Source organism: Diprion similis, chromosome 6, assembly GCF_021155765.1.
Source record: "Diprion similis isolate iyDipSimi1 chromosome 6, iyDipSimi1.1, whole genome shotgun sequence".
In the NCBI taxonomy this organism is placed as follows: Eukaryota; Metazoa; Arthropoda; class Insecta; order Hymenoptera; family Diprionidae; genus Diprion; species Diprion similis.
This window is the reverse complement of record NC_060110.1, coordinates 18,366,355-18,393,833: the sequence shown is the minus strand read 5'-3', so window position 1 is coordinate 18,393,833 and position 27,479 is coordinate 18,366,355. Positions and strand designations below refer to the sequence as shown.

Genomic DNA, 27,479 nt, shown 5'->3' with positions numbered 1-27,479 from the left:
GACGAAGGCATTGTTGCAAATAATATCTTCTCTCGTGAAGAGATATCGCGAATAACAAGAAAATAACGAAAAACGATTCGCGTTGGAAGAAGAACCGAAATTTGTGTGTCATAATTCATAAAGTTAAATGAACTACCTACGTAACCTTGAATCGCCGTTTGTTAGACGCATACAATAACCGCGAATTAATTAACAAACGAAATCGCGAACAGCTGTTAAAACCGTAACATCGTGGCAACAGCATCATGGAGTTTCCAAGCAAGCCGCGAGATGAGTCGTTGTGTAACACAGATTACTCTACATGTACATACATACATGCATACATACATACATATTCATAACATATATACTTACATACATACAATTATATATAATACTTGGAAATGAATTTTCCCAAATAACATTACGCAACCGAATCCGATCCTTGTGTCTGTACATATATAATATGGAAACAATATTACGGCGCTTATACAAAGTGATAACGAACCCCCGAACGAACCCAGTTTACAACTTAATTATACCGTTCGAGACTCTCTTCATTCATCGACGAACGTACCTAACGCAACATCCGGTGGACCGTTAATCCCGCAAGCTCAGGCTGAACATTTACGCCACCAGCGAAGTTTTCCGTGACGCAAGCAGTGCTTGAATATCGATAGATATAGACGAATAACATTGGCCAATGATAATTAAAGGTTGAATAAAATGAATATCGTAATCAGTAAAAAATCCTCTGCACACCGTGATAAAATGATATCATAGTAACAAGGAATTCGGCAGATCAACCCAGAATGTTAGCGTTAGAGAGTCATTCGTGACGATGACGCTGATGTGTCAGTGTTTGATGAACGATACGAGGGTAAGGATAATGTTTTAAACAGCACAATTAACGGGTATTACGAACGATGAACGCCCAAGCGTCTAAACAACGATAATTATATGTATAATATTAACGATAAATTAAACGATTATATTATTGAAAGTGGAAAATTCAACGGCAATAATAACCAGCCATCGAAGACGATTTTTCATTCTTACACGTTGGTATAGTGGCAGATATCACAGTGATGGATAGTATTCGTAACGATTGTTATTATACGTGGGCAGTCCTCGGTGTTATAGTAAAGAACAAAGATATATTCTATTGCGCGATATTATAATAAAAGACAATAAATAAACAAAGGAATATTTTTTCGATTTTATAAAATAGAACGAAAGATATTTTTTTTCGATTGAAAATCATTTCAGAGTTTGTTTGTAACGTTACTTATTTTATTTATGCATTTTTATAACACTGTTAAAAACAGGCATCAACAAAATCAGATTTTATAAATTCAACTTCTTCGGTCAATCTAATGGTGCAAGATAGTAATTTTTGTTCCAACGTTACTAACTTTAGCCTCGTTGAAATTCAACTGAAATAAAAACTGTTGGAACAATAATTTGTACTATCAAGTAAAACCAGCACACTATAATTTTAATCAATTAGAAAAACTATTTTCCGTTATATTTTATCACCATTGCATATATTTTTTGTCGTTTTTTTTTTTTTTTTCCCTTTTAAACACTATATTTATAACCTCAAGAATAATAATTGTACAATTTATACTCCAGGTGAACAGATTCTCCGACTGTCAAGATTTCAAGTTATTTCCATAATTGATTTCAAAACTTCGCGACGAACAAAATCACCGCGATATTGATGATATTTACAATTCCAGACTTGTCGGTAATTTCCGCTTATAAATTGTAAATAAGTAATTGCAATCGTCTTGAATAATTTCAACGAAGAGTGAAATGTCCTCAATGGATATAAAATAACTCGATTTACGTTTCAATGCTCCCTCGTTATCAGCTCTGGGCGTGGGAAAAAACAACGCGGTCGTCAAAATTTGAAAATCACATTTGCTGGGTTCTTAACATTGTTTTGTAAATATGTAATTCAATAGTTCCAGTTTCGTTTATTTGTTTCTGTTTTTGTTACGTATTCAACCGCGAATATAATGGGGAAATAAATAATCGATAGTTGGCTCTAAGATTTGAAAAGATTCTCAATAGTCGTCTAGGTTAGAATATTAAATTTATCTTGTTAGATGTACAAATTTCAATATCTGATGCTCTTTTCGCACGTGGAAAAGTATAGAACAAGCAGAGAAAGAAATAAAAACTTGGTAAATAAATAAAAAAATTATTTCCTAGATACCAGATATGCATATATGAGGCATTCCATGCGGTTTCAAACGGTGAAAAAATTGTCCACTCTCAAAAAAATTCAAATTATGTCAAATTATTTAATTATATGAAAAAGAATAGTAACATTTTGTAATTCTTCGGATCGCGTTTTTTTTTTTTTTTTTTTTGAATTTTTTAAAATTTCAAAATTTTTCAAGTGCCGTTATGTCCTGAAAGCATGCGATTAAACGGAAAAACGTTTCAGACAAAAAAAGTTGCAGTTTTGCATAAAGTTCGTGAAAAATTGTGTTTTGTAATTTGTCGAGTTGAAAAAATGACCATTTTCGTAAAAAATATCCAAAAATAATTTTTTTCGCACGGTATGTCAGTTTCGATTTGACTAAAAAAAAAAAAAAAAAAAAAAATCCAGAAAATTATCTAGAGTGAGTACATGAAACACGTATTTTTTTTTTTTTAGATGGCTCGATTAGTTGTTCCAAAGCTATGCTATCATTTTTTCTTCTTGTTGGTTTTATTTCTTTTTTTTTTTTTTTTCTAGAAAAATCAATTATTATGAAAAATCGTAATCATGCTTTGGAACCGAAACCGCGTGGAATGCCTCATATATATATATATATATATGTAACATATTTGAAAATTCCAGTGGTACCTATATAAAAAATTCATCGGGGCAGTTTCCTTGTCTCGCCCGGAGCGGTGAGTTGTGTAAAATTTTTCCGCCGAGATTTTACCCGACACTCGTTTTTAACTTGAACGGTGAACTTTTGACAGGAAAAAAAAAAAAAAAAAAAACCTGCTACATGAAGCATGATCTCGAGTTGCGGCGCGTGGTTTCTATATACATACATAGGTATAGATACAACGTGTATATAGTTATATAACCTTTACAACGAAACACGACGACGAGGACGACGAAGACGGCTGCAGCTCGTTCTGCTCCATGTATATATTAAACTTATAAAAGTTATAAGCTAACCCGCCGCGTAAGTTAGCGGGGTTAATGAAAATTTCAATAGATATTTTTGTACTGTGGTTTATTTTTTCTTCTTTTTTTCCATAATTTTTATTTATTTTTTTATACAAATATGTAATAGCCGAGATCCGATTATTCTCCATTTATATGTATATTATTTATACAAGAGTTTTCAAAATGATAATTAATAGTAATTTTTATTCGGGAAATTAAAGCCTTGACAAATGTTGTTTGAAGAAAATATTTTAGAAAAATTTTTACTCAATTGGATTTACCGTCATTCGTTACATTCATCAATCGTGAAGGATAATTCATATCTTTCTTTTCTCAATTTGTCAATAAATATTTAAGATAATAATTTTCCCCAACAACAATTTATAATGCTAATCATTACATCGATTTGATTTTAAGTAGTCACCGTGCGACAGTGGAAAGACAATAAAAAAAAAAAAAAAAAAAAATTTCCGAATTTAAGATAATGCATGAAAAGATGCAAAAACAAATGATCGCTGTACGAGCATACCTACGTGTACGTACGTACAACATGAAAATCCTGAAGAAGAGTCCATAAACCCATAAACTCCGGGATATACGTGCCCATATATAGAGAAAGAAGGATGTATAGGTGCATATAACATGGAGGAATAGATCATGTATAGCAGAAGAAACGGAGATTGCGGCGCTTTGAATCGACGAAGAGAGAAAACCGGTTGGTTGGTTGGTTTGTTGGTTGGTTGGTACCTGCAACCCGCTGCCAGACGAAGCAAGGAAGCAGTGATTCGGTTATCTCGGCGGTCACAACCATAACCACAACGAGCACAAACATACCGCATAAGTAAGGTGGTCACTAACATAATATATCAGAAGTGATGCAAAACTCGTCAACTATGACCTAAAATCGAATCACCGAGTCAAACACCGTCTTCCGCTCTCCTCACTTCACACTTAAGGTGCTTATAAAGACCCTTTCGTACACCTCGAAAACGCGGGGATGCAAAACTCCTATACCGCTCAAGCGATCAGAGTCAAACTTGGGCAGTTGATGCCTTATTTTGGCAAAAAAGTGGAGCGTCTTTTTACTTTTTCAATATTTTGAAAGAAATTTTACAGATTGGTTACCACTCACAAAAATTGGCCAAATTTTCACAGTTGCACTGAATGGATCGACCTATTCAGTATGATGCCACTCGGCGGTGATGAAACGCACATTTTGAGCCCAGTCCCATGAGATTTGATGGTGAAATGACGAAATTGCAGCTGATCTGGTTTTCGATTACGAAGTACACCGAAATCTCATTTTGACGAAATTTGTTACCGATATTACGCGCATGCCGGTAACGTATGCGTGTAATGTCGGTAAGAAATTACCGGCATGCATGAAAGGTCGGTAACAAATGTCGCCAAAATGAGATTTCGGTGTTCTTCGTAATCGAAAACCAGATTAGCTGCCATTTCGTCAATTCACCATCAAATCTCATGGGACTGGGCTCAAAATGTGTGTTTCATCACCGCCGAGTGGCATCACACCGGATAGTTCGATCAATTCAGTGTAACAGTGAAAATTTGGCCAATTTCTGTGGGTGGCAACTAATCTGTAAATTTTTTTTCAAAATTTTGAAAAAGTAAAAAGACGCTCCACTTTTTGCCAAAATGAGGCATTGATTGCCTAAGTTTCACTCTGATCGCTTGAGAGGTATAGGAGTTTTGCATCCCCGCGTTTTCGAGGTGTACAACGGGTCTTTATATGCACCTTAATCAGATAAGTACCATCAGCAGCAGCGGTATACGTGTACCTACGATAAACGGTCCTATCAATTACAATTACCCTGAAAATTATCGCGTTTTTTCTGCACCCTTACACTGCAAGGATACACTTTGTTATTAAGTATACATGTAACGTACGTACAACGAGAATGAAACGAATAGAGAAGTAATAAAAAAAGAAACGAGAGAATATCTCGGGGACCCTGCAGGCTTTAGTGCCACGCTTAAGCTCGCTCTCTCTCTCTCTCTCTCTCATCGCTGCATCAAATGCATCATGCGTACACGACACTATATAATAGTATATAAACTATAAAGTAAGGTTGTAGCCACTACATAGAGAAACACACGGAGTGGCAAACATTTCTTCGTTTAATAACTATAACGTAAGCATGGTTGAATGCATATAAGCATGCTTGACCCAGCAACGTCGGTATTGGCACAACTAGCCATTGCATGGTTTGTTCTCTCATTCGAAAGAAAATTATGAAAGTGGTGAAAAGAGAGTAAATATTTATAAGAGTACCTACGAATAAGGCACCTTTTTTCTATTTTTTTTTTTTTTTTCTTTTTTTTTCCTTGACCACACATTACACTGGGATCACGTGGATGGCGGCTCTGCTCATATGCTTCCTTTTTCATGAGTATATAGTGAAAGAAGAACTGAACTAACGCACTCGCGGCTGCACACCACCCCCTCCCCCCCTACCATCTCCCCACGCCGCCCTCTTCTCCTCGTCCTCTTCCTTCCCCTCTTCGTGACCAGCAGTGGTCCTATTGTCTCTGCAGCCTTTGCTCTGTGCATACTTGAGTGTGTGTACACATCGCATATGTATGTATATATAGACACACACACATGCACGAAGACGCACGCACGCATGCACACAGGGACACCATGAACCCTGAAGTCTGGTTTGTTCCTCCTGAGGGCATGGGCGAAAATTCTCCTCCACCTCCTCCTCCTCATCCTCATCCTCATCCTCATCCTCATCATCCTTCTTCTCCCCCCCCGCGGCTCGAATGAACGTTAATACAGCGCAGTGCTCTACCGCACACCGAATATCATTTAATATTAGCCTTTTACTGCAGCTATTTCAGGTGCGCATAAACCATGCAAAGGTATATTACGTGTGGATACTACGTATTTCGAAAAAAAAAAAAAAAAAAAAAAAAAGAAATCACGATTACACGTAAATACATACACATACGACGTACCTACTAACTTCACGTTACGGCGAGCGACAATTACGTTTTATAGAAACACAATGTACCCAGACAACAGGACATGGCGCATGAAGAGAGAAAGAAGATAAAATAAAAATTAAGTTAAATATAAAAATAAAAAATTTAAAGGAAAAAAAAAAAATAAAATAAAACAGAACGAAAGAAAGATAATTCAAACGAAATAAAAAAAAAAAATAAATAAAACAGATAAAATCGAATGGCGCAAGCGAAACTCCACGGAGCGTTTCAAACTGTAACTGGTAAAATGCAGATATCGCCGCAGGTGTGCAGGTCTGTTCGTGTTACCTATGCATATGAAGATACGCGTTACCATAGGTACATGCATTTTTCTGCAGAGGACTGATCGCGAGTGCACCGCTGCTGCTGCTGCTGCTGCTGCTGCTGCTGCTGTAGTGAAAATAAAATGGGATAGATGTACCTACTTGGTGAAGGGAATAATATTATCACGGCATGTGTGTATCAATGTGTTTATATGTATATAAGTGTGATATGTATACTCGACTTGGTGTACAAAATCCATATTATATGTATACTGATTAATTGTTCGCTTGAAACGTATATATATATATATATATATATATATTTAACGTGGATTACCTACACATTGTATAATATACTGGCCAGACAGGCGAATGGATGATTTTTATTCCTCTCCCTCTGACGATCAATCGTAATACGGATCACACTAGCCGCTGCATAATTTATGCGTATACAACGAAACTGAAGCGTTTGTAAATTCAGGGTGTCCACAGTTATTTGTGAAAGCGTAATTCCCTCTGAGAATCCCAGGTTTTTCCAGCCAAGAATCATTATTTATCCAGGTGCTTCTCGTGTACGCAATAAATGAAAAATACAATAGTCATAGAAACAAGAATATTTTATATTTGACTAGTGCACAGCTTATTGCGAGGCGAATTTGTAAGAAATCGCTAGCACGTACAATTTTTAAGAAATCAGACCTTGGTTCATAACCATTGCCTGAAAGTTTAAAGTAAAAACTTTTTTCTCACAAAATGGCGTTAAATCTTCAAGAATCTAGAATGAAAATTAATATATTCCATGTACAACATGAAATTCCCAGAGATTTCCAGCTTTTTTCCAGGGGATATAATATTCTCCGAGAATTCCCTGATTCCATAATTTCCATGAATACTGTGCACCCTGAAATTGATGAAAATTCTGGTGGTGCATAATAAATTGGATGTTCCGAGCCTAGCCTGGCTTCGATCTGTTTAAAGTGACGCATTTCATTTTGTGTGTGTGTATGAGAGAGAGAAAGAGAGAAAGAGAGAGAAAGAGTTGTCAGCTTGATAGGGGATGGATTTACCCCGTTGAAGCAAGAATCGTCGAAAAGCTCTTCAATTTCAGGATTTTCCCAGTTTCCTATCTATAATACCGACCGGGAAAGACGGACAGACGGGTGATGAGGATAAGTGAAATGAAAGATATTCGAATTTAAACGATTGACAACAAATGAAATAAACACGCGAAATTTCCATATATCCATCTAATAATTCTGCTCTATATGTATATAAGCTGCTTCATGGTCTAGCCGTAGTAATCAGCAAGGTTAGGGAGGAATCTAATTGTAAAAATCATGCGGGAAAGTCCGACAATTATACGCATAATGTGTAAAATACAAACTCCGTAACTATGAATCTATAATTTTTTCATCGTCATCTAATTCCCATAAATATATATTAGGGTGGCGCAAAAAAACCGATTATTTATTTATTGCTTTTTTTTTTAGCCTCGTGTGACAAAACGTTAGTTTTGATGTTTTAAGAGCCCACTCCAAAGGACAGCTTAAAAAATAAATTTTAAGAGGTCGTTCCAAATTTTTAAAAATGTCGAAAATCGTAAAAAAATTATATTTTCAGTATTTTGTTTGATTTTTAATTCATGTCGTGGTGTATTGTTATCGATTCTTTCTTACTAAATCAACGAAAAAAAATTTATGAAATTTTAATATGAATATTAAAAGGTCGCTCGAAAAGATCTAAAGAAATGCACCAAAAAATTGAAAATAATTATGAGCGATCTTTCAAAATTTAAATTTTGAACTAAAACTTTCGGAAACTTATTTTTTTTTTTTTTGTCTATAAAATTATACCGTAACGAGAAAAAAACATCGATTTTTGACGATTTCAGACATTTTAAAAAATGTGGAGCAACCTCTTAAAAATTTTTTTTAAACTTAAAACATGAAAAACTAACATTTTGTCACGCAATACTCAAAAAAAAAAAAGAAATAGTTGATTTTTTTGCGCCACCCTAATATACATATATATCTACATGTATATATCGTAAAGAAAACTCTACTATAGTATAATTAAAATATCACATATAATTAAATATATTCAATACAATTCGTGGATCGGAAGACGTATGAGATATGGTGAAATTTAAACGCGGAATAATATCAGTGCCACCCTATACATCATATTGTAGAGTTGAAACTGCACAACCGCACTGCCGCTGCTGCTGCACTGCTGTCAGTGAATCCCAGGCATTGCATTGCATTGCAGGCAAGCTCTTGTTTGCTTAAAGTAATCAATAGAAGACCGCTGCTGTGCCGGTATACACATAGAACTGTAATGATATACGCGAAATGGTGTAAGAGAGATAGATAGATAGATAGATAGATAGATAGATAGATAGATAGAGAGAGAAGAAGAGAATCAGAGACGAAAAGATAGAATTCACTTTTTGACCCAAGCCGAATTACCTTACCGAAATCGTTATTCATTATGAAGATGAAAATTTTCATCCAAGCTGTTTAAATATTTATAATACCTATTTAACATTCTTTCTTGAACAATTTTATACATACCCGTCTGTATACATAATATGTATATAACGTGAGAATATTGAGAGAAGAAAAAACAATGGAAATTCTTCCCTCAAAGATGTATACGGAATGACACTTCGAATTGTTAATTCCAATAAGTGTGTATATATATATATATATATAGGTATATTATAGACTTATTAGAATAATTAGAATTAACAATTCGAAATGTATATTATATGCATATATGTATACAGAAAGAAGAGTACAATTACAATTCCTCCTTATCCACTTCATCGATTTAAAAAAACGAAACTTCAATTTAAGCGTAAAAATGTATTGCAACATTTACACATAAATTACGAACTTTCGAAAACGGTGTGAAAGTATTTCGACCCCCATTTTTTCCCCTATCTACATCGTTGAAATGTAAATGGCCATGTAATTTTGAAAGAATTAAGCGGAGCAAGAATAAATAAATGATTCATTTCTGTATCAAATTAATTACCAAAAGAAATGCGAAATGGCGAGGGAAGAAGAGTAAAAAAAAAAGAGAGAGAAAGAACAAAGAAAGAAAGAAAAAAAATTTCATCATCACCGACACTGTTTCCAGATTTCTAAACACACGTGCCAGCAGACGAACGATTCCTGTCATATCACGTGTACTTGTAGGTACATACATTATACCTACGCGATATTCTTCGGGGATTCGAGGCTGCAGCACGCCGCGCTGAATCGCGGGATTATCTTTTCGCATTTAAATTTCAAATCTGCGCACAGGCTTCGCCGGGTCCATGCAGAAGACGGTGTACATGTAGGTAGGTAGGTAACCCTTTTTATGCGGAGGTACTCTCTACACATGATCGAGCGCATATCCAGCTTAAAATATGATAATATCTCAGCGAATATCATCCAGACGAGCCGAAAAAAATGATTGATTTACTATTATTGATATTGAAGTTAAAAAAAAAAAAAAAAAAAAAAAATTTTCAAAAGATTCAACAAGATTTCGTGAGATTTCATGAAATTTCGCATCGTTGATATTTTTTTTTTTTACAATTTGCTGCGCGTAGGCATAATATTGCATTCGTAATTAATTTTATATCAAGTATGATGGGTGGGCGTTGTTTTTTTTTTTTTTTCTATCACGATTTGAAAATATGAAAGATTAGAAATCGGAATGTGAAATTTTTAATGACGCGAAAACATGCGTTATAGAATTTGAAAAGGCAGAAAGTCGAGATAAGTGCAGAAGAGTCGAAATGTAGAAAGTTCAAAGCACAGAAAAAATCGAAATATTGAATCTCAACCTTTCTACATTTCAAATTCTTACAAAAAAACAGACTTTCCCGTTTTTGAATAGAAATTCAATGTTGTGACCCTTTTATTTTCTGATCCTTCTACATTTTGAAGAATGAAAATGCATTTCATTTCATTTATTTTTTTTTTCGAATATAATATAAAATCGTCGGAGCAAAGTTGCGGTGGTAAGAAATAATAATGAGAAGAAGAAGCCGCGATAAGCAAGCAAGCAAGCAAGCAAGCAAGAACGAAACCGCACCAAAGTTTCTTACACAGGCGCAGGAAAATCAGGAAAAACGACAAAAATCTACCCGGAATCAATATTTCCAACGATCGCGCGCGTTCAGAAAAAAGGGGATGAGGGTGAGGGTGAGGGTGAGGGAGGGAAAAAGTCGGGAGACCGCCATTGTGACAGTCTTTGCTCCTCTCTCTCGTCTCTCTCGTCTCTCTGGTCTCTCTCGTCCCTCGTTTGAAACACACTCCTCTCCTTTGTCGAGATCTCGTCTTACTAATTTGCATACCTCGGTGTTTCCCGACTGTTTGACACCGTCGCCGCCTGCTGCAGCAAAATCTCGTCAAACCGGGAGAAGGAAGAGAGAAAAAAAAGACAGAACACAGATAGTAAAAGGAATGGAACTTCAGATAAAGTTGTTTAACCGCGACTGCTTGTTGTTACCATCATTATTATTATTATTATTAATCTCTTAACTTCACGATTCGCAAATCCAACGTTCCTTATTTCAAAATCAAAGTCTTGTTATACATATATATTGTATTTTTATACAGATCGATTGGTGATTTTTTTTTTTTCTCTTTCAACTCTTGCATTCATTGAATATTAATCAACAAACATAATATATATATTCTTGTGATCACATTAATCATCGATGATTATAATCGTTGAAGAATTGATTTTCGTAAATAATATACGCAATGTTTTTACGATGTTTAAGTAAATATCGTTACACGTATAACACATGTAATATATATATATATATACCTACAAAAGGAGAAAATTTTCTCATTCGCTGTACAAGTATAGGTCACAAGTATAAATATATGATAACTTTCGTAATTTCCGGTCAACTATCCTATACAGGCGATTTGGCGAGCATACATGCATACATATGTACAACTGCCTATATATACATATGTGTGTGTATGTGTATATATGTATAAATAATTTATAGGTATATATATAAAGTGTAATTCAGCAAGTTGAACAATTTAGAGCAACTCGCGTGTATAGAAAACTAAACAAGTTTTTACTTCTCTCTCTTCTGTTTCTTTTTTACATATACGTATATACATATATATATATATATACACATGTATTTCAACGACAGTTAAGAACGTGGAAAAAAAAATCCTAAAGATGAATATGCTGAGAATTTGCAACGTTGCAGAAATTTCTGCGCATCGAAATGAAAAAAAGAAGAGACACAAGTTCGTATATTGTATATTACATACGGAACACGTGTATTACATCCTGACGTAATGAGAGGTACGCGACTATTATTATATACCTATGAAAATATATTTTAACGACGAACCGCGCGACACAAATCAACGTTTTATCGCTGGATATGTATTTTCATTTAGAATTATTTGCATGTAAAATTCTGTTTGTGAATAATTTTTTTTGTTTTTGAAGAATGAAAAAAAAAAAAAAAGGAAATGCCATTCCAACAAAATTTTTAATCTCGGAATAACGATTCGGTTAAGAAAAATCGTGATTTTCTTAATTCAACGCATACGAGTATAAACATTATAATATGCCCAGGATTTTCGCAATGAATTATACAGGGCTAGATAAATTCGAAAATAATTTTCTTGTAACTAAGGCATGCCGAGTGAATTCTCTTCAAAAATTTACAATCAGACAATGTACATCTATCATAATCTATTAGAATCTAGATCTATTGTAATCTGATAAACGTTTTTTAATCTGATAAAGTGAAAAAAAAATATAACTATATAATATATGTATAAATGAATATATATGAGAACAAACTTCATCGTGCAGAATATATCATAAATATCGATAAACTCGGTAGAAAATTGCCATAATTATTCACACGGGAAAAGTTTTCTTGTTTATTCATTCATCAGAAAACTTTCATCGGAATAAATGACTCAAACCTCCATAAAATGAATCGCAATTTGTACAAGTATAAAAAAAAAAACACACACACACACACACAAAAAAAATCAAATGCACTTTCGGTAGTGAAAAAATTAAAAAATATCTAACAAAATAAATATTAAACTTAAACTTTTTCTTTATAAATAATACGTATAACTCCGTACCTCGCGTACAAAGTATGTAAGAAAAAAAAAAAAAAAAAAAAAATTTCGACGTTCGAATAATTATTTTTATTTTCCTTATTAATTTTCTTTTCCCCTCTCTTGCTGCGGTAGAAAAATATAATTTACAAAACCGATGCAAAACGTACAATAATAACGGTAGTGGAAGAGAAGGCGGGGGCGTTTCCTTAACAAAATTTCCCCCCCCCTCCCAAATGCAATGCCTGCCTGCATGTGTAATATACCTTGTTGAATTTTAAGTGGCCAGTATAACATATATGTATGTATGTATGTATGTATAAGGTTATAGTGCACTACACGCTACAAAGTAGATATATACTGGAACATAGAGATATACGTATGTGTATAATGTATATATACGGAGAAGGGTGTATGATTTATAAAAATGAAACGTGATATGCGATGAGGAAAAAATTACATAACCTGACCCAACCAACGTAACATACTGCGCGAAGAAAAATACGTTGGTAGTAAGAGAATGACTAAGGCGAAGACGGGAGAATGGAGGATGGAGGAAGGAGGAAAGAGGAAGGAGCGTCACAGATACCAAGGAGAGTAAGGTGGAAGCGAGGAACCTGAGGAGGAGGAGGAGGAGGAGGAGGAGGAGGAGGAGGAGGAGGAGGAGGAGGAGGAGGAGGAGGAGGAGGAGGAGGAGGAGGAGGAGGAGGAGGAGGAGGAGAAGTGTAAAGCATGCAACCGCCCTTGACCCTGGGTGCGGCAATTGCCGTATCCTTCCTTCGCAATCTGCGCCAGGATTCCATCCTTCTGCAGACAGACAGAGTCCTGGATCGGTACTGCGGCGTCGAATTATACTTAACAGCCCGCGAAACAGTCAGCGATGCAAATCGAAATAGAAAAATGCGAAATATAAAGTTGAAGTACAATTGAGCTGGCGTTGCTGGAGTAAAATAAAAGTTCCTGCACAAAGCGGCAATTAGATTGAACACGATTGAACCTTGATTGCTAAAAGTGCGTCAATCAGTTTGTTACCCATAATGCTTTATATTAGCGCCATTCTGGCGACTTGTTGAACCACTATTTGTAGTTTTTTGGTATAAACTTTTTCAGTTGAAAATCCATATACATAAGATGCTTCTCCTTGTCTCCACCCTTCATACTATACATATAAGCAAACGAACGACTGACACGCTCTGATAACGAGTTAATACTGTAGTCGGTACTACTAACCTCAGTATTTTTTTGTCAATTTGAATGATTGGGAGAAGAAAAATTGAATGAATAAATGAAGAAAGAAAAATAAAAGAAAAAACCAAACAATTTTCTACAATCTCTCTTTTCATAATTCATTGTATTATAACGTATAACAGTCGCGTCCGTAATCTGATATGTGAATAACGTCGACTTATATGTACATACATATACATGTAAGTACCTAATACGTAAGTATAGAGATGAAACAACTCGCCGACTTCTTCTCCTTTTGCGACGTTGTGTTTGTCAACAATTCCGGGCGAGATAATATAAAAGATAGGTAGATATTCCATAACGGGTATTATATCGCGTTTGAGTATAACTTGACATTATGCGAGTCGTAAAACGCGATATAATTATTTTGCAGCATGAGTTATAGTTTCTAATTCGCGTTAAAGCGTTATAATACGTTGTACATTATACCGAGTAGGATAATAACAACTAGAGTACATACAATAATATACACCTCACGTTATATCTTTATATATATATATATATATATATATATATATGTATATATGAATATATACTCTCTTCTCTGTTACATATCACAGTTATTATTACGTGTGGAACAATAAAACCAGAACTACCCCTTAGGTAGAAAAGAGCGAGCCATTATGATAATTGCGTGCACCGTCGTCATCATCCAGGCGCGTTAATCTACGACGTAATTTTCTTAATTTTATTACAATACACTTCAATTTTTCATCAGAATAATCAAAACCGCTTTCAGAAATTATTTCATATTAAATTTAGATTTAAATTCAAATTACTCCGATATAACCATATATATATGATTATATATATATATATATATATGAATAGAAATTTAAGTAAAACGTAAGATAATAGTAAAGAAAATGTATTTCTCTGATTTGAATTTTGCCGCGCTGCGTGCGAGTTGAGTAAAAACCGCTTTACACGGCAGAAGAACCACGTGTACAATTAACGATATCATGTATGACAAGACTTTGAATAGAAATTAAGTAATAGACATTGAGAAAAAGAAATTGACAATTTAAACGTAAAATTTAAATGTCGTTTCTTTGTTTATCAGATAAAAGTTTCTGTAAATAATGTAAACAAAACTTATAATTAATTAAATCAACCTTTGTTTTTAGAATAACACGATAGAGTTAGACGTAATTTGTCAATCCTAATCAATAAGAAAGGGAAGAACCAATATATATATACATATATACATATACACACACACAGGACACGTGTAATAACAATAACAATAATCATAATAATAATACACAAATATTCTATACTCGCTTTGGAAATTCGCCTGGGGACAATGATATAATAATAACAGTAATCCTGGAGAATATTAAAAAAGTAAAATTAAAATATTTAAAAACAAGAATGGCGGGGGGGGGGGGGGGGGGGGATAGAGTTTCCAAAAATCGGGAGTAAATTAAAGAATAATCGTATACATATAGATATATGCGAATCGCCCAAAGCAGCGACATACCACAATTACAATTACTGCAAAGGAAATATCGAGATAATCGTAAAATGACCGACGATAAAGTTAGATATTTATGTATGTTTGATCAAATGAGATGTAAATCGCTACGCAATAGAATTTATGAATTACCTGTAATATGTTTTTGTAAGAAGACGAGGATAGTAATAAAAAAATAAATAAATAAATAAATAAATAACAATTCACTCAATAATCATCACATCCAAAATTTTCTATTTACCAGACATTTGTTTAAAAATAATTTCCATCATTTTTCCCGGTGTTTTTTATACAGCGAGATAGAATTACGAAAATTCGTGTTTTTTTTTTCTTCCTTTTTTTTATCGTTAAGTTGTTTCACGTGAACTTTCACTCTGTTTTTAACTTTATTTTATGCTTCCTTTTTTTGCCATTTTATCGTTTGAAACGGTACACGAGATAAGATTATATTAGCAGTTGGCTCGTGTCACTCGTAATCTCGCACTCTATACCTTATACGACATGCAGCTACGCGATTCTAAATTTACTTAGTAATTTTTTTAATTTCCTTTTCTTTCATATCTTTGCGAATAAATATACATGTATACGGTACGAATAGATGATTGAAGTATACAATCAAATTGCAACGACTCGAATCAATGAATTATTGTTATATTATACAGGGTGTAAAACAATTATGGGTCGCCTTTTTACCGAACGATTCTCCAGGTCGAGATCGGTGAAGATCCTGAAAGATGTTCCCACGCAAACTTGATCTTGATGGTGATTATCAAGGTCAAATGGGGTTGGAAAAATTTTAATGATCTTGAAAAATTCTACTCTTCAAGAGGAACAAATATCTTTAAAAGAAATCATGTGTTTCTATGTGTCTTTTTCCGTTAGTCGTAATCACGCTATTTTCACCATATATAGGTGATAACTCATGGACCAGAGACTCGATAATCCGTTTATCGAACTGACAGATGACGATAATTGACTAAATAATCTAACAAATGAGTGAAATGTTTATTTGCAATTTTTTATTATATGTTTATTTGTTATTTTTTCAAAAACGATATTCTATCGGAACAAGCTGCTTGCGATCCATGATTCCTTTCAAAGACTTTTATTCTTCTCAACGAGTAGAATTCTTCAGGTTCATAAAACTTGTTCACCCCCATTCGAGGCTAAGTATCGAGATCAAGATCGATTTGCGAGGGCATATTTTTAGGAATCTTTACGAATCATGACCTGGCGAATCATCTGATAAAACAGCGACTGATAATTTTTTTACCCCCTGTACAGTTAAACCTGATACTGCATTAAGGTGCAAAAATGAAAAAAAAAAATGTCATCGTCAATATAAATATACTACATCGCTGTTCATTAGTAACAAGTAAGTTTTTTCGCAATTTATTCAGCTTTGACATTGAGTTCAGCGAAAGTCCGTTTGATTGCTTGAAAGATCTTTGAAACGGGGTCAAGTTCGAATATAACAGATCGAAGAAAGAGAGCGGTGCGAAACGTCGTATAAAAATAAATATCGCGTAGAAAATGAGAGATAATAAAAGATCGGAGCGAGAGTTGGAAGGTGGAGGGAGAGAAAGTCGTACTGAGATCTGTAATATTGTAAGGAGCAACAGCATCACATTGTAGCAAAGTGCACCGTATCGAAGCAACCGTAGCAGCAAAACTTTACGGTTGTCGTTACCTATTTAAAACCTCGTGCCGACGACAGAGAGAAAGAGTAACAAAAAGAGATCGTGTGTGTGTGTGTGTGTATATATACTATATATATATATATATATATATAAATATATTTAGATAAGGTAAACGTTTCTGCTTATACAGAAATTATATCTAAAAATGAAGAGAAGTGAGTAATTGATAGATTTGTTTTTTATTCTTAATGTTTTCACCAACATAACAACAAACCGGAGTACCTACGTATAATGCAGAAGAGAGCTTGTCAACGGTTTATAGCATATGAATCACGCTGTTCGTACAACAAATATGCGGTGCGGGGAAGGGAAATATAAAGTATAAAAGAAAGAACACCGAGATAGGTGGTAAAAAAAAAAAAAAGATTTGAAAGGATATAGAAAAAGAAAGAAGAAAAAAAAAAAAAAGAACCACCTTCAACGGAAACTCGTTACGCGAGAACGTCCTTGACATTAAATGGAAAGTGAATATTTACACGTGTATAATAAGGTACACTGTGAATAAATTTAAGCGAAACGTATACGTTTAATAACAAGAGATTTTATAATACGCCAAAAGTAGAAAAGTACAAGTTCGGGGTCAGTCACGTGCCGATTTACAATGTTTAATATTGCAAGGTAAGAAGAAAATTTTCCTCAACTTTTCGCAACTTTTAATTTCACATGATTTCATCTTCACTTATGAACTTTCTATATATACCTGAATTCCAATTTTCATTTTTTGTATCATTTCTTCTTGTCTTCTAACATAAAAGACGGAGAAACACTTTTTGCAAGATATTTCATTAACGATATCAATTTTCCCGATTAGCAGAGTTTCATTCCGTATAATAATAATAACAACAACAACAATAATACATCGTAGACTTCACACCACGCCAAGTGGCGCAATTCGTAATTCCGTACAACACGTGTAAGAAATATAAATTGAAAAACAGTAATTCAACGTACACGGTATGCATGTATCATATAAATAAATCCAATCGTTCAATTAAAAAGGGTATATAAGACTTACAGCTGGAAGGTTCCTCGATCCTGACCTGCAGCTCATCGTCGGACTCAGTTCCCGAGTCGTGATCATCGTCGCTCTGAAATACATAAAACGAACACCAACTAATTAGTGATAAATCTGATAATCTGCATGCGGCGAGTGATAACGAGACAAATATATCACCGTTATTATGTACAATGTATATGTACATAATATCGATGTTGTGCATCGGCCTTCTTAACCCCCCCCCCCCCCCTCCCGCCGCGGCATCCTCGCCACTCATCGTCCCCGGCAAGTATCATGAAAATTGGCAAACCCACTAGAGTTGTCGTTGTATGTATGCATAACCAGTGACCACCCGCTTAACTCACTCACGCCGGCGTAACGTTACTATAATGCGGCACCAGCAGCAGCCATTTTGGCACGAGTCACCGGTAGTGACCTTCGCAAGGCAAAGGTTACACCTCTCTCTCTCTCTCTCTCTCTCTCTCATCTTCTCGCGCGCACGCGCGTTCGTATTATCATTTGTCATATATGTATGTATGTATGTATGTACATAGAGCATACATTTAAGGACATATCGTGTACATATAATAGATATGCTACTCGATTCCTATGTAAAATGAGTAAAATAATCGTCGAGCAAATGAGAGAGGATCGATATTCTTGATGTTGGGTTTATTCACGGATAATAAAGAGAAATTTCACGCGTAATGATGATAGAGAGGAATACAGAGATACATATAATTTTAATAAAGCTGAAACTAGCGGTAGAATTCGCGGCCTGACGTGTCTCTCAAACTTTTGGCAATAGAAATATCCTGTCCAAAATGTTATCCTTGTAATTCTAGAAAAACTTCGGGGGTTCAAGTGGTTTCACAAAATTTTGACTTTCGGAATTCACCGCTTTAGTGGAATGGACGTTAGAATGTTTCGCTGCTAGTTTCAGCCTCGTGTAGTTTTAATTAACGTGTTATAAATGTCAATTCTAATGTAGGTAACTCACCTTCTCCTGGTTCGGATCCTCGTTCAGCGAATGAGTTCGTAGCTTGTGCGTTAAAAACTTCAGCATAATTCACTAATTTTAATTTAATACACTGCCACCACAATTGATATATATATGTATGTATACATATATATGTATATATTTTTATATACGTACATACATGCGAGTGTGTTTGTGTTTGTTTGTATGTATAGATAACTCCTTTCGTTTTTGTTTTTTTTTATTACCGAATCAATCTTTCTTTTCTTCACACTTTCCGTGGAAGTATTATTTACGCTGGCGAATATCAATTATTACGTACGTGTTTCAAGTTTTTTTTTTTTTTTTTTTTTGTTTTGTTTCGTATCACGTATATCATCACACGCACATAGAATTATATCCGGACGACGGTTTTGGTTCCTTTATTTTATTTTTTCATTCTCTTACCCCGTTTTCGTTTTTACTTCTTCATTTCATTTTCAATAGATTATAGGTAATTTATATCGTACGTATAGGTGTACATTAAAGGTGTAGATATTCGATAAGTAGATATAAAGATAAATGGATAGATATACAGACGAGTGTACAATCGATTAACCAATCAATCAATCAATCAATCAATCAATCAATCGGTCAATCAGTCAAATCCACTTCAGCATCTTTGTAACAACGTGTATACACAAGGTACAATAACACGTCGGAAGTTCGTGTATCCGATGATGATAGCAGGTAGGTACATACATACTAATTATCACCGATTATATTAATTATGCTTTCCTCGTGCCGTCTTTGTTAGATATTTAGTTCAGTTATTACACATTTAAATCCGTTTCTATGATCCAAGTATTAATCGTGCGGCAGATAGACGCCAGATTATAAAAAAAAAAATTACAGAGGCGAGCGAGATAAAAAGAAAAACTGTTACACGTCTCGACTCGGGCTCGGCGTTGAGAAACAAGGGAGAAAAACGGAAGAAAAAGCAGAAAGGCGAGGGGTTGAGGGTTGAGGGTTGAGGATGGGAAAACTTCGGGTTTTGTCTCGACAAAGCTACGGAATAGCCATTGCTCTGCGTTGCGTGACTCTCGGGCGTGTAACGAAGATGACAAAGATATTAGGATCTGGCAGAGGAATCGCTGCGCGGTCAGCTGCTCGCTACTAATCTTCTTATTAAACAAGTGTGCAAGTGCCAAGTAGGTACGAGGAACGGGCTTCGCCTTCTATTCGTACGATTGATTTTTCATTATCTTATTTATGCGGGGCACACGCTCGTCAATTTTACACAATTATATTAACATATCGCGACACACACGAGTACCGGCCACCACGCACATACGCACCGAAAAAACTTGTTCCTATATCGTAAAGTTTTCACGCAATTTCACCCATATTTCGGGAAATTGTGCAGTTTTTCATCGTCCTTGTAACGCGAGTTTCCGTTGGTTTTTTTTTTTTTTTTTTTTTGTTTTCTTTTTCCTTCGTTTCTTTTATTCCCTCATTTTACCGAACTTTACCGAGATCAGTCTTTCAGCTTTACGCAGCTTGCGCGAACACTCTACTACTGCGACGTAATACATCATCCTTTTAATCCTTTGACAAACACTTTACTGTGTGTTAATTTTTACTCGCTTCTTCATTAATCCTTTCAAACTTTGTGTTATTAAAATCACTGTTATTAGATAGATATTTTATTAGCAACATCGGACAAAATACGTGTCAGATTGCAACTTCTAACTGTATCGTTTATCGTCGTCTTCATCGTTCGAGGAGCAATGACACAGTGGCGAAGATGTTTCATCGTTTTCAACGTTGTCCTTTGTGTATTGTTTATATTGTTAAACAGGGTGGATTATTATCGACGTTCTATATAGATTAGATTATAGTAATTCTCGTTATGTTTCGGAGGTGGCTGCGGTGTGTCTTTCTTTCTTGTTTTTTGTGCCTGTTCTTGTTCTGCCGTTTGTTTCTCATCGTTTCTTCCGAGGATCAGTCTCGCTAGTCGGAAGAAAAATTACGGAACAAAGCCCGAAGAGCAGCAGGACTTCCCTTCCATCTCGAACGGAAGTTCGTCGTCGAATAATTCCCGTGTAACAAAATACGTCACAGTTTCTTGTTTCTTTCTGTTTTCTTTTTTTTCGTTCTTATTTTCTTCGTTTTCTTCCGAAACGAAACCGTACGAACGAGGCGTCGTTGATCTAGCCTCTAACGGTTCAGAGCCAGCTTACGATATTGCATCGTCGCATTGCCACCGTTAAACACTGATAGAGACGACGAAGCCATCGTTTGAAGAGAAAAAAAACAAGCACAAAGAAGCTGCTGCTGCTGCTGATGATGATGGTGATGATGATGATGATGATGCCGGTGATGATGATTCTTCGTCGTCTGGGAATTAGAAAAATTTAACCGTAGCGAACAATCAAGTTATATACGAACACACACGCGCACACGCGGTTCGTTACGTTACGTTACGTTACGTTACGTTACGTTGCGTTGAAAGTGAAAACGCCCTTGTTTCTCGGACTAGTTTTAATCGCGATTAATTAAATATGCAGGGTGTAGGCGACTTCGCTGTTAATCGTTCGTTGGCCGAGTGTCCAATCCCTCCCTCCCACTCCGTCTAACAAATCACTATTTCTTTCTTTATTTATATATTTTTGATATTATATCTTGATTGTTACTAGCTATTATTAATATGATCATCTTTATTCATATATTTATTTCTTTATTTACTTGAAAACGTTTAAGCTGTGTATAAAACCAGTGCGTACGTACAACCAAGAACCGGCGTAGCGCACAATTGAGCGACATTTTATCGTACGCGTATACATAATATTACAACAATCTACCACCGCACAAAATATTATCACTACAGTCATCCCCCCACCCCACACCCCCGCCCCCAGCCGCCGCCACCCCGCCCCCCGTCCCCCGTCTATCTAGCTATCTCCTTCGACACACGTTAATAAACTCCGTTCGGTCAGGTACAAGGTGGATGGATGGATGGATGGATGGATGGATGGATGGTTGGATGGATATACGTGAGAATGCGGAACGGCGGAGAGTAGAGGAGAAAAAGAAAAGACGGGGAAAAAATTACGACGACAACACCACGACGAGGGGGGCCGAGTCAATAGGAGGATAAACCGGGTCCGGGGGGCATGCTTAGAAGAGGCATACCATCCTCGGGAACACGCGCGAAGAACGCCCGCCCGTCCTTCTAGCCATCCTTTCGTCGTCTGCCCGTTGTCGCATCGCTCGTCCGGTATTCCCGAACCGCCTCGCCACCGCCACTTCCTCTATGCGACTGACTGACTGACTGACTGACTGGCCGAAGTGGCCGAGCCTCCCTGCCCTGCCGCCGGCCTGCGCCAACCGACGCAATCCTCGAGTCGACCGGCGTCCCGTCCCCACTCCTTCGGGACCTGCCGATCTGCTCCTCCCCCCCCCCCCCTCCCCCCCGATACCGCGCGCTCGCCGAAAAACGAGGAGCGGCGTAAACACGTCGAGAGAGCGACGTCGCCTGCCGTCGGTCTGACGAGAGATACCTGCATGGGATGGAATCTGACGGATATACCTACATAGAGAATTCGGTATTGAGGAGAACGAGTAACTTTACGTCGCACGGTCAAGATTTGGGAGCCACTGAGGAGGAATCTTGAGAATTTCTATTTTAATTCTGCAGTTATCCTATTGCTGGACTGAGGTACCGCACGCGACTACGCGATCTAAACATTCTTGCTTGTCGATCACTCGCGTGCAGGATTCACGGTTTCGAATTTGTACGTTTAAACTATGGCAGACCTGCAAAACCTCCGGACACTTGCTAGCACGGACATTGAATAGAGAGGAATATGGTTTTGATATTTCTCAATAATTCGTAAGACTGTTCCCTTGATTGAAACTTTCGACACTATGCTGGCTTGAACCGTACGGAGAAGAAATTGTCAGAATAATGTTCGAGTTCGAGTAAAATTTTGATGGTCAATAGGTATTTGATAAAGTTGCAACAAATTCGGCGAACATAGTATGGAGTGAAATAACCCCGACCTCCGGGTACTTGTGTACGTTCGAACAGATGTCTAGGACAGTAAAGCCTGCCTCGGTTGAATATCGCGGAATATTTACAAAACTTAAGATTTCGATGAGAAAAGATAACGAGAACAAAGAACGAAAGGGAATCGTGAATAAGCATTGATTTACCCCGAGGTATATAAACGTGTGCGTGCGTATACGCGTCGACTGCTAGACTGGCTATAAGTACATTAAAGGGAACGTAAAACCAAGACACGTATCCCATTCACAAAGAGGAGACTCGAGGGGTTGCGTCGTAGTGATAAGACGAGACGTAGGGGATGCCTGCCCCCAGCTTTTCCTACCCCAAAAGTACGAATGGGTCGAGGTTCCAGCCCCTTTTTCGCGCGGCTCGGGATACCTCGGTGCGTGGCGGGACGGCTCGGCCGACTTCGGCTGTTTTCGGGTCGCGTCGGCCCGACTGAACCGTAACTAACCTTGTGACGCGTGGAGGCGCGAGTATGGTAGTTCACTTTGCTCAATGGACTGGCTCAACGTGCGCTCACCTAGGTTATGGCTAGCCGTATCGCACCCGCCACCAGACCTCGCCAATTTTCATACAAATTCCCGACGAAACGAACCCGCCGAGATGTATATTCGTCCGGAAAACGGAGCCCGTCCCGAAACCGTCCGAAGCTTTTTTACTTTTTTAAACGTATCGAGCGACGCGACCGGCGGAATGGGTCTATGTCGGGGCAGGGGGGAAGGCAGCAGCGGAGCAGCAGACGATACAGCCGCGTATTCATTCGGCTCGCAGCCTCTCTCCCTGTCTCTCGCAGAGAATCTAATCCACCACGCAAGGAGAGAAGACGGAGAGGGAGCGAGAGAGAGAGAGAGAGAGAGAGGGAGAAAGAGTGAGAGAACAGAGGCTCGGGGGTTAAGACGGGCTGCATGCGCGCAGCTCGCCCGAAAATGGTCTCGCCCACACTTGCTGGAAGGGTCGGGGCCGTGGGGCAGGAGAGGGCGGTAGAGGGGGAGGGGCAGTCGTCGTTACTCACTTGGTGCACTTCCTAGCTTTCTGATGATGGAAAAAAAAAACAAATGAACGCGTTTTCACGCGCTGTGACATTTCCCGGCGTATCCCTTCGGCGATAACACTCGGTCTGTTTTGAATCGCACACCTTCTTTAAGTCGCGTCATCGCGTCGACCGCGTCCTTTCGAGACACTCGCGCAGCGACGCGGTCTCTCCTTCAGATATCCTCTACCTACGTGCATGGCTGCCAATGGCACACCGACTTTTACTCTCTCGCAAGCCGAGCTGCCTGTCTACGCGGCCCTCCTTTCCATTCCAAAACGCATGCGTGCGCCGCCCGCGACTCAGCTGCGATCCGAGGCCGACGCCATGACACCACCTGCCGAAACACCCGCGGAACGACAAATATTTGCATCCTTGCAACGCGGGTCTCTCGCCTCCAGGCGCATCCGCGATCTACGCGCTTACGGGTGACGGGAAAATAACGCTTCTTCCTACTTTGGACGGTTCGGCGACGGCCTCGAGACACCCGGAAGGCTTTCTACAAATTCTGGAAATTGAATAGTTAATAGATATTTCTATTCTAAAATTCGGGATTTTTAAACTGCAAAACGCATTGAGATTTCTGCAGCTCCATTTTCAAGTGGATAAAATCTCAAAATGATCCTAAATATGGATTTCTTTTTTTGAGCGGAAGTTGTTCTGATTATCAGTATGACTACTCACAGCAATGCATGTGTATATCGTAAAAATTTGAAACTAAACACATGCAGAATTTTTACCTCGCTTAAGACATTGTGATCATGAAATATGTTCATACGACGCAAGACTAACGCGTAAAAGAAAATTTGAACCATCTATTGGGGGTAATTCTTGTAAGGGTAGAAGAAAAAGAAGTCTTTTCTTAAGTATATATCCTGACTCGTATCGTAACGTGTATCTCCAGAAGCTTTCTAGGAGGATCTTGATAGCGTTATCGCTATCACATGCAACGAGGTAGCAATACCGAATCAATATTCAGGTGGTAATCGGTACAGGTATATCGGAAACGGTCTTTCCCATTGCACTCCGATTCGAGTATAGACCCAGTATCAGATAACGTACAGTTACCGAGGGATAATAACGATTACATAAAAATACGGATACCTATACTATTAAGAATTATGGTTAAGACGATAGACGCGCAGCCAACAGAAAGGCTGCGTGTAAATAAAACTCGAAATTTAAGAGAGTGTAAATATTACGTTTGGTATTTCGTAAGAGATATGAAAGGAAAGATAAGCAGAAATTATATATTGTGAGAAATTGTTATGCCACTTTTATTATCACAGCAGCTTACATTATTATTGCAAATGTAGAGGGTGTCTCAATATTTAAATCAGTATTTGGGGGATTGCGATACTCAGGAGCTACAAAATTTTACTCTTTTAATTGTTAGAGCGATTGTCGAAACTTTGTGAAATAATATAACTCCACAAAAGAACCGTAGTTCCATTTGCCCAGAAGAAAAAAAAATTACATTAAAAATGTACGCTGTTCGAGAGAAAATCCACTGATTTTCAGTAACATCTATTTCGAAACTAAAAAATTACTACCCCTTTTCATATTCCTATACTTCTATTTTATACTCTAGGAATATCACAGTGGATTCATTGAGATGGGACACCCTGTATCGAGTACATGTACCCAAGGATGATTTACCTATGAATTTAAACACCTTTTTAGCAAAGAGAAACTCTTTACTTCCCTATTTATTTATTTCTCGCTGGTGTAACACCACCAATTTACGTTCGCTGCTCATTGCAATTTGCATATTGCACCTCAAAGGAATTCAGTTTATAATTTTGGAACGTTGTATTTTTTTAATTTTTTTATTTATTCTTCTTTCTCTTTTTTCACGGCATCATGCACAGGAAGAAATAAAACTCAAACGAAAATCCACGCTGACCTGTCGAAGCTGTGGATATAAATAGCCGATTCTATGACTGCGAGTCAATGACTGTCGTATGTGCTTTACAATTATAATAATGCAATATATGTGTAATACGGATGAATACAGATGCCTATCTACTGTAAGGTACAGCATTGGTGCAATGATTATTCTACGTCCGTGTATCTATCAACACATTACGCTAGAGTGAATAATGTTACGTGTGATACGCTCCGGTTCTCAAACCTTTCCTACAATTTATTAATCTTCGCTGTCTTGCGCTCTCTTTGTACCGGTCAAGATTTTAGGGTCAAACTCGCATCAAGTTCGCTTCGTATATCTACGTATACGTGAATCGCATTATTCATGAGACTTATGAGAAATTTCGCAGTCAAGGGTATCGAAGATCAAGTTTTCCAAGATACAAGATCCGCGGAGATAACGACACGATAACTTTATTACTATGTACAGGCTATAGGAAAAAATATTTAACATATTGTTATATTATTATTATTATTATTATTACTATTATCTCACCGTCTCGTAAACCTTGCTAAAACCAATCGATGAAAAATGTTTTATGACTTTCCTGGAAATACAGTTTGACGCATTACATATCTATAAAATTTTCACAATTCCACGCACCACCGTATAAATTAATCAATCACATGTATATTTTAGTTTTTACGTAGGATAAACAACTACGAGGTACGTATAGGATGAATGAGAATGATTTCGAGAGGCGGTGTATTCTGGAATACATCGTATATCGTTTCGCTTTGATGTATTAGGAGTAATATTTATGTATTTATTTTTATCAGTTTTATCGTCACGTCAGTCAAATGTATATTTCATATACATTTCGCGAGCGTTTCTATCCGAGCTTATAGAGTGACGTGGAAAAATAGTCAAACGTTCATCATAACTTTTCTCTGCCCTATCAATTATAACGGTAGAATAAATCCCACGACGAGATAAAAAAAAAAAAAAAAAAGTAAATGAATAAAAATGCGAGATAACTGCAGCATGACTGACCACCCTCGGCAGGGATCAATTATTTCACCATGAATTGCGTTACGCGTAGGCCGAAACGAAGTTTGATTAAAAATATAGAAGAATTGCTTCGGCACCGCATTAAACATACTATGTGACACATCAGAAATTAAAATGTATAATACACATCGTATACATGATGTTACACGCGGTTACAATTATACTCAAACATATTATACTCGTCAGCGTAAAATCAATTTCGTATACATACAAAAACTAATATGTGCAATGTGCATGCAACGGGAAAAATGATAATAAAAATAATGTACAAACAGATGGTAAATTTGTCGCTACGGTTAACTGACTGATGATAAAATACCATAAAGTCACATTAGGCTTTTACATCGGAGTTTATGGCCGTAATCTTTGGTCAATAATCTGGTATGTGTGGTTATATTTATCTAACAATCAACGTGCACGAAAAAGGTGTAGGAAATAATGTGAAAGGAATATATTCACATTCCTTTAAAGTATTAAAGTTAAACGAGTACTACGTAAGCAG

The 27,479-nt window shown here is 36.9% G+C and overlaps 1 protein-coding gene and 1 long non-coding RNA gene across 3 annotated transcripts in view; both read right to left on the bottom strand.

Annotated features, from left to right (window-relative positions):
• The window catches only part of LOC124407386, a 110,769-nt gene extending 91,615 nt beyond the window's left edge, over positions 1–19,154 (bottom strand). Inside the window, exons 1-2 of one of the 2 annotated variants that reach the window (XM_046883485.1) lie at positions 18,974–19,154; positions 17,992–18,064 (exon numbers count right to left, since the gene is read on the bottom strand). In XM_046883485.1, the coding sequence (XP_046739441.1) occupies positions 17,992–18,064; positions 18,974–19,039 (139 nt within the window). In that variant the 5' untranslated portion in view covers positions 19,040–19,154. The remainder of the gene's footprint in view (positions 1–17,991; positions 18,065–18,973) is intronic. The other variant, XM_046883486.1, reaches the window with a different exon arrangement.
• Positions 19,155–19,400: 246 nt separating this feature from the next.
• Positions 19,401–24,387, bottom strand: LOC124407395. The gene is made up of 2 exons (XR_006929308.1): positions 24,019–24,387; positions 19,401–21,331 (listed from the first exon to the last, which is right to left on the bottom strand). It is a non-coding gene; the product is annotated as an uncharacterized LOC124407395 (long non-coding RNA).
• Positions 24,388–27,479: the final 3,092 nt, after the last annotated feature.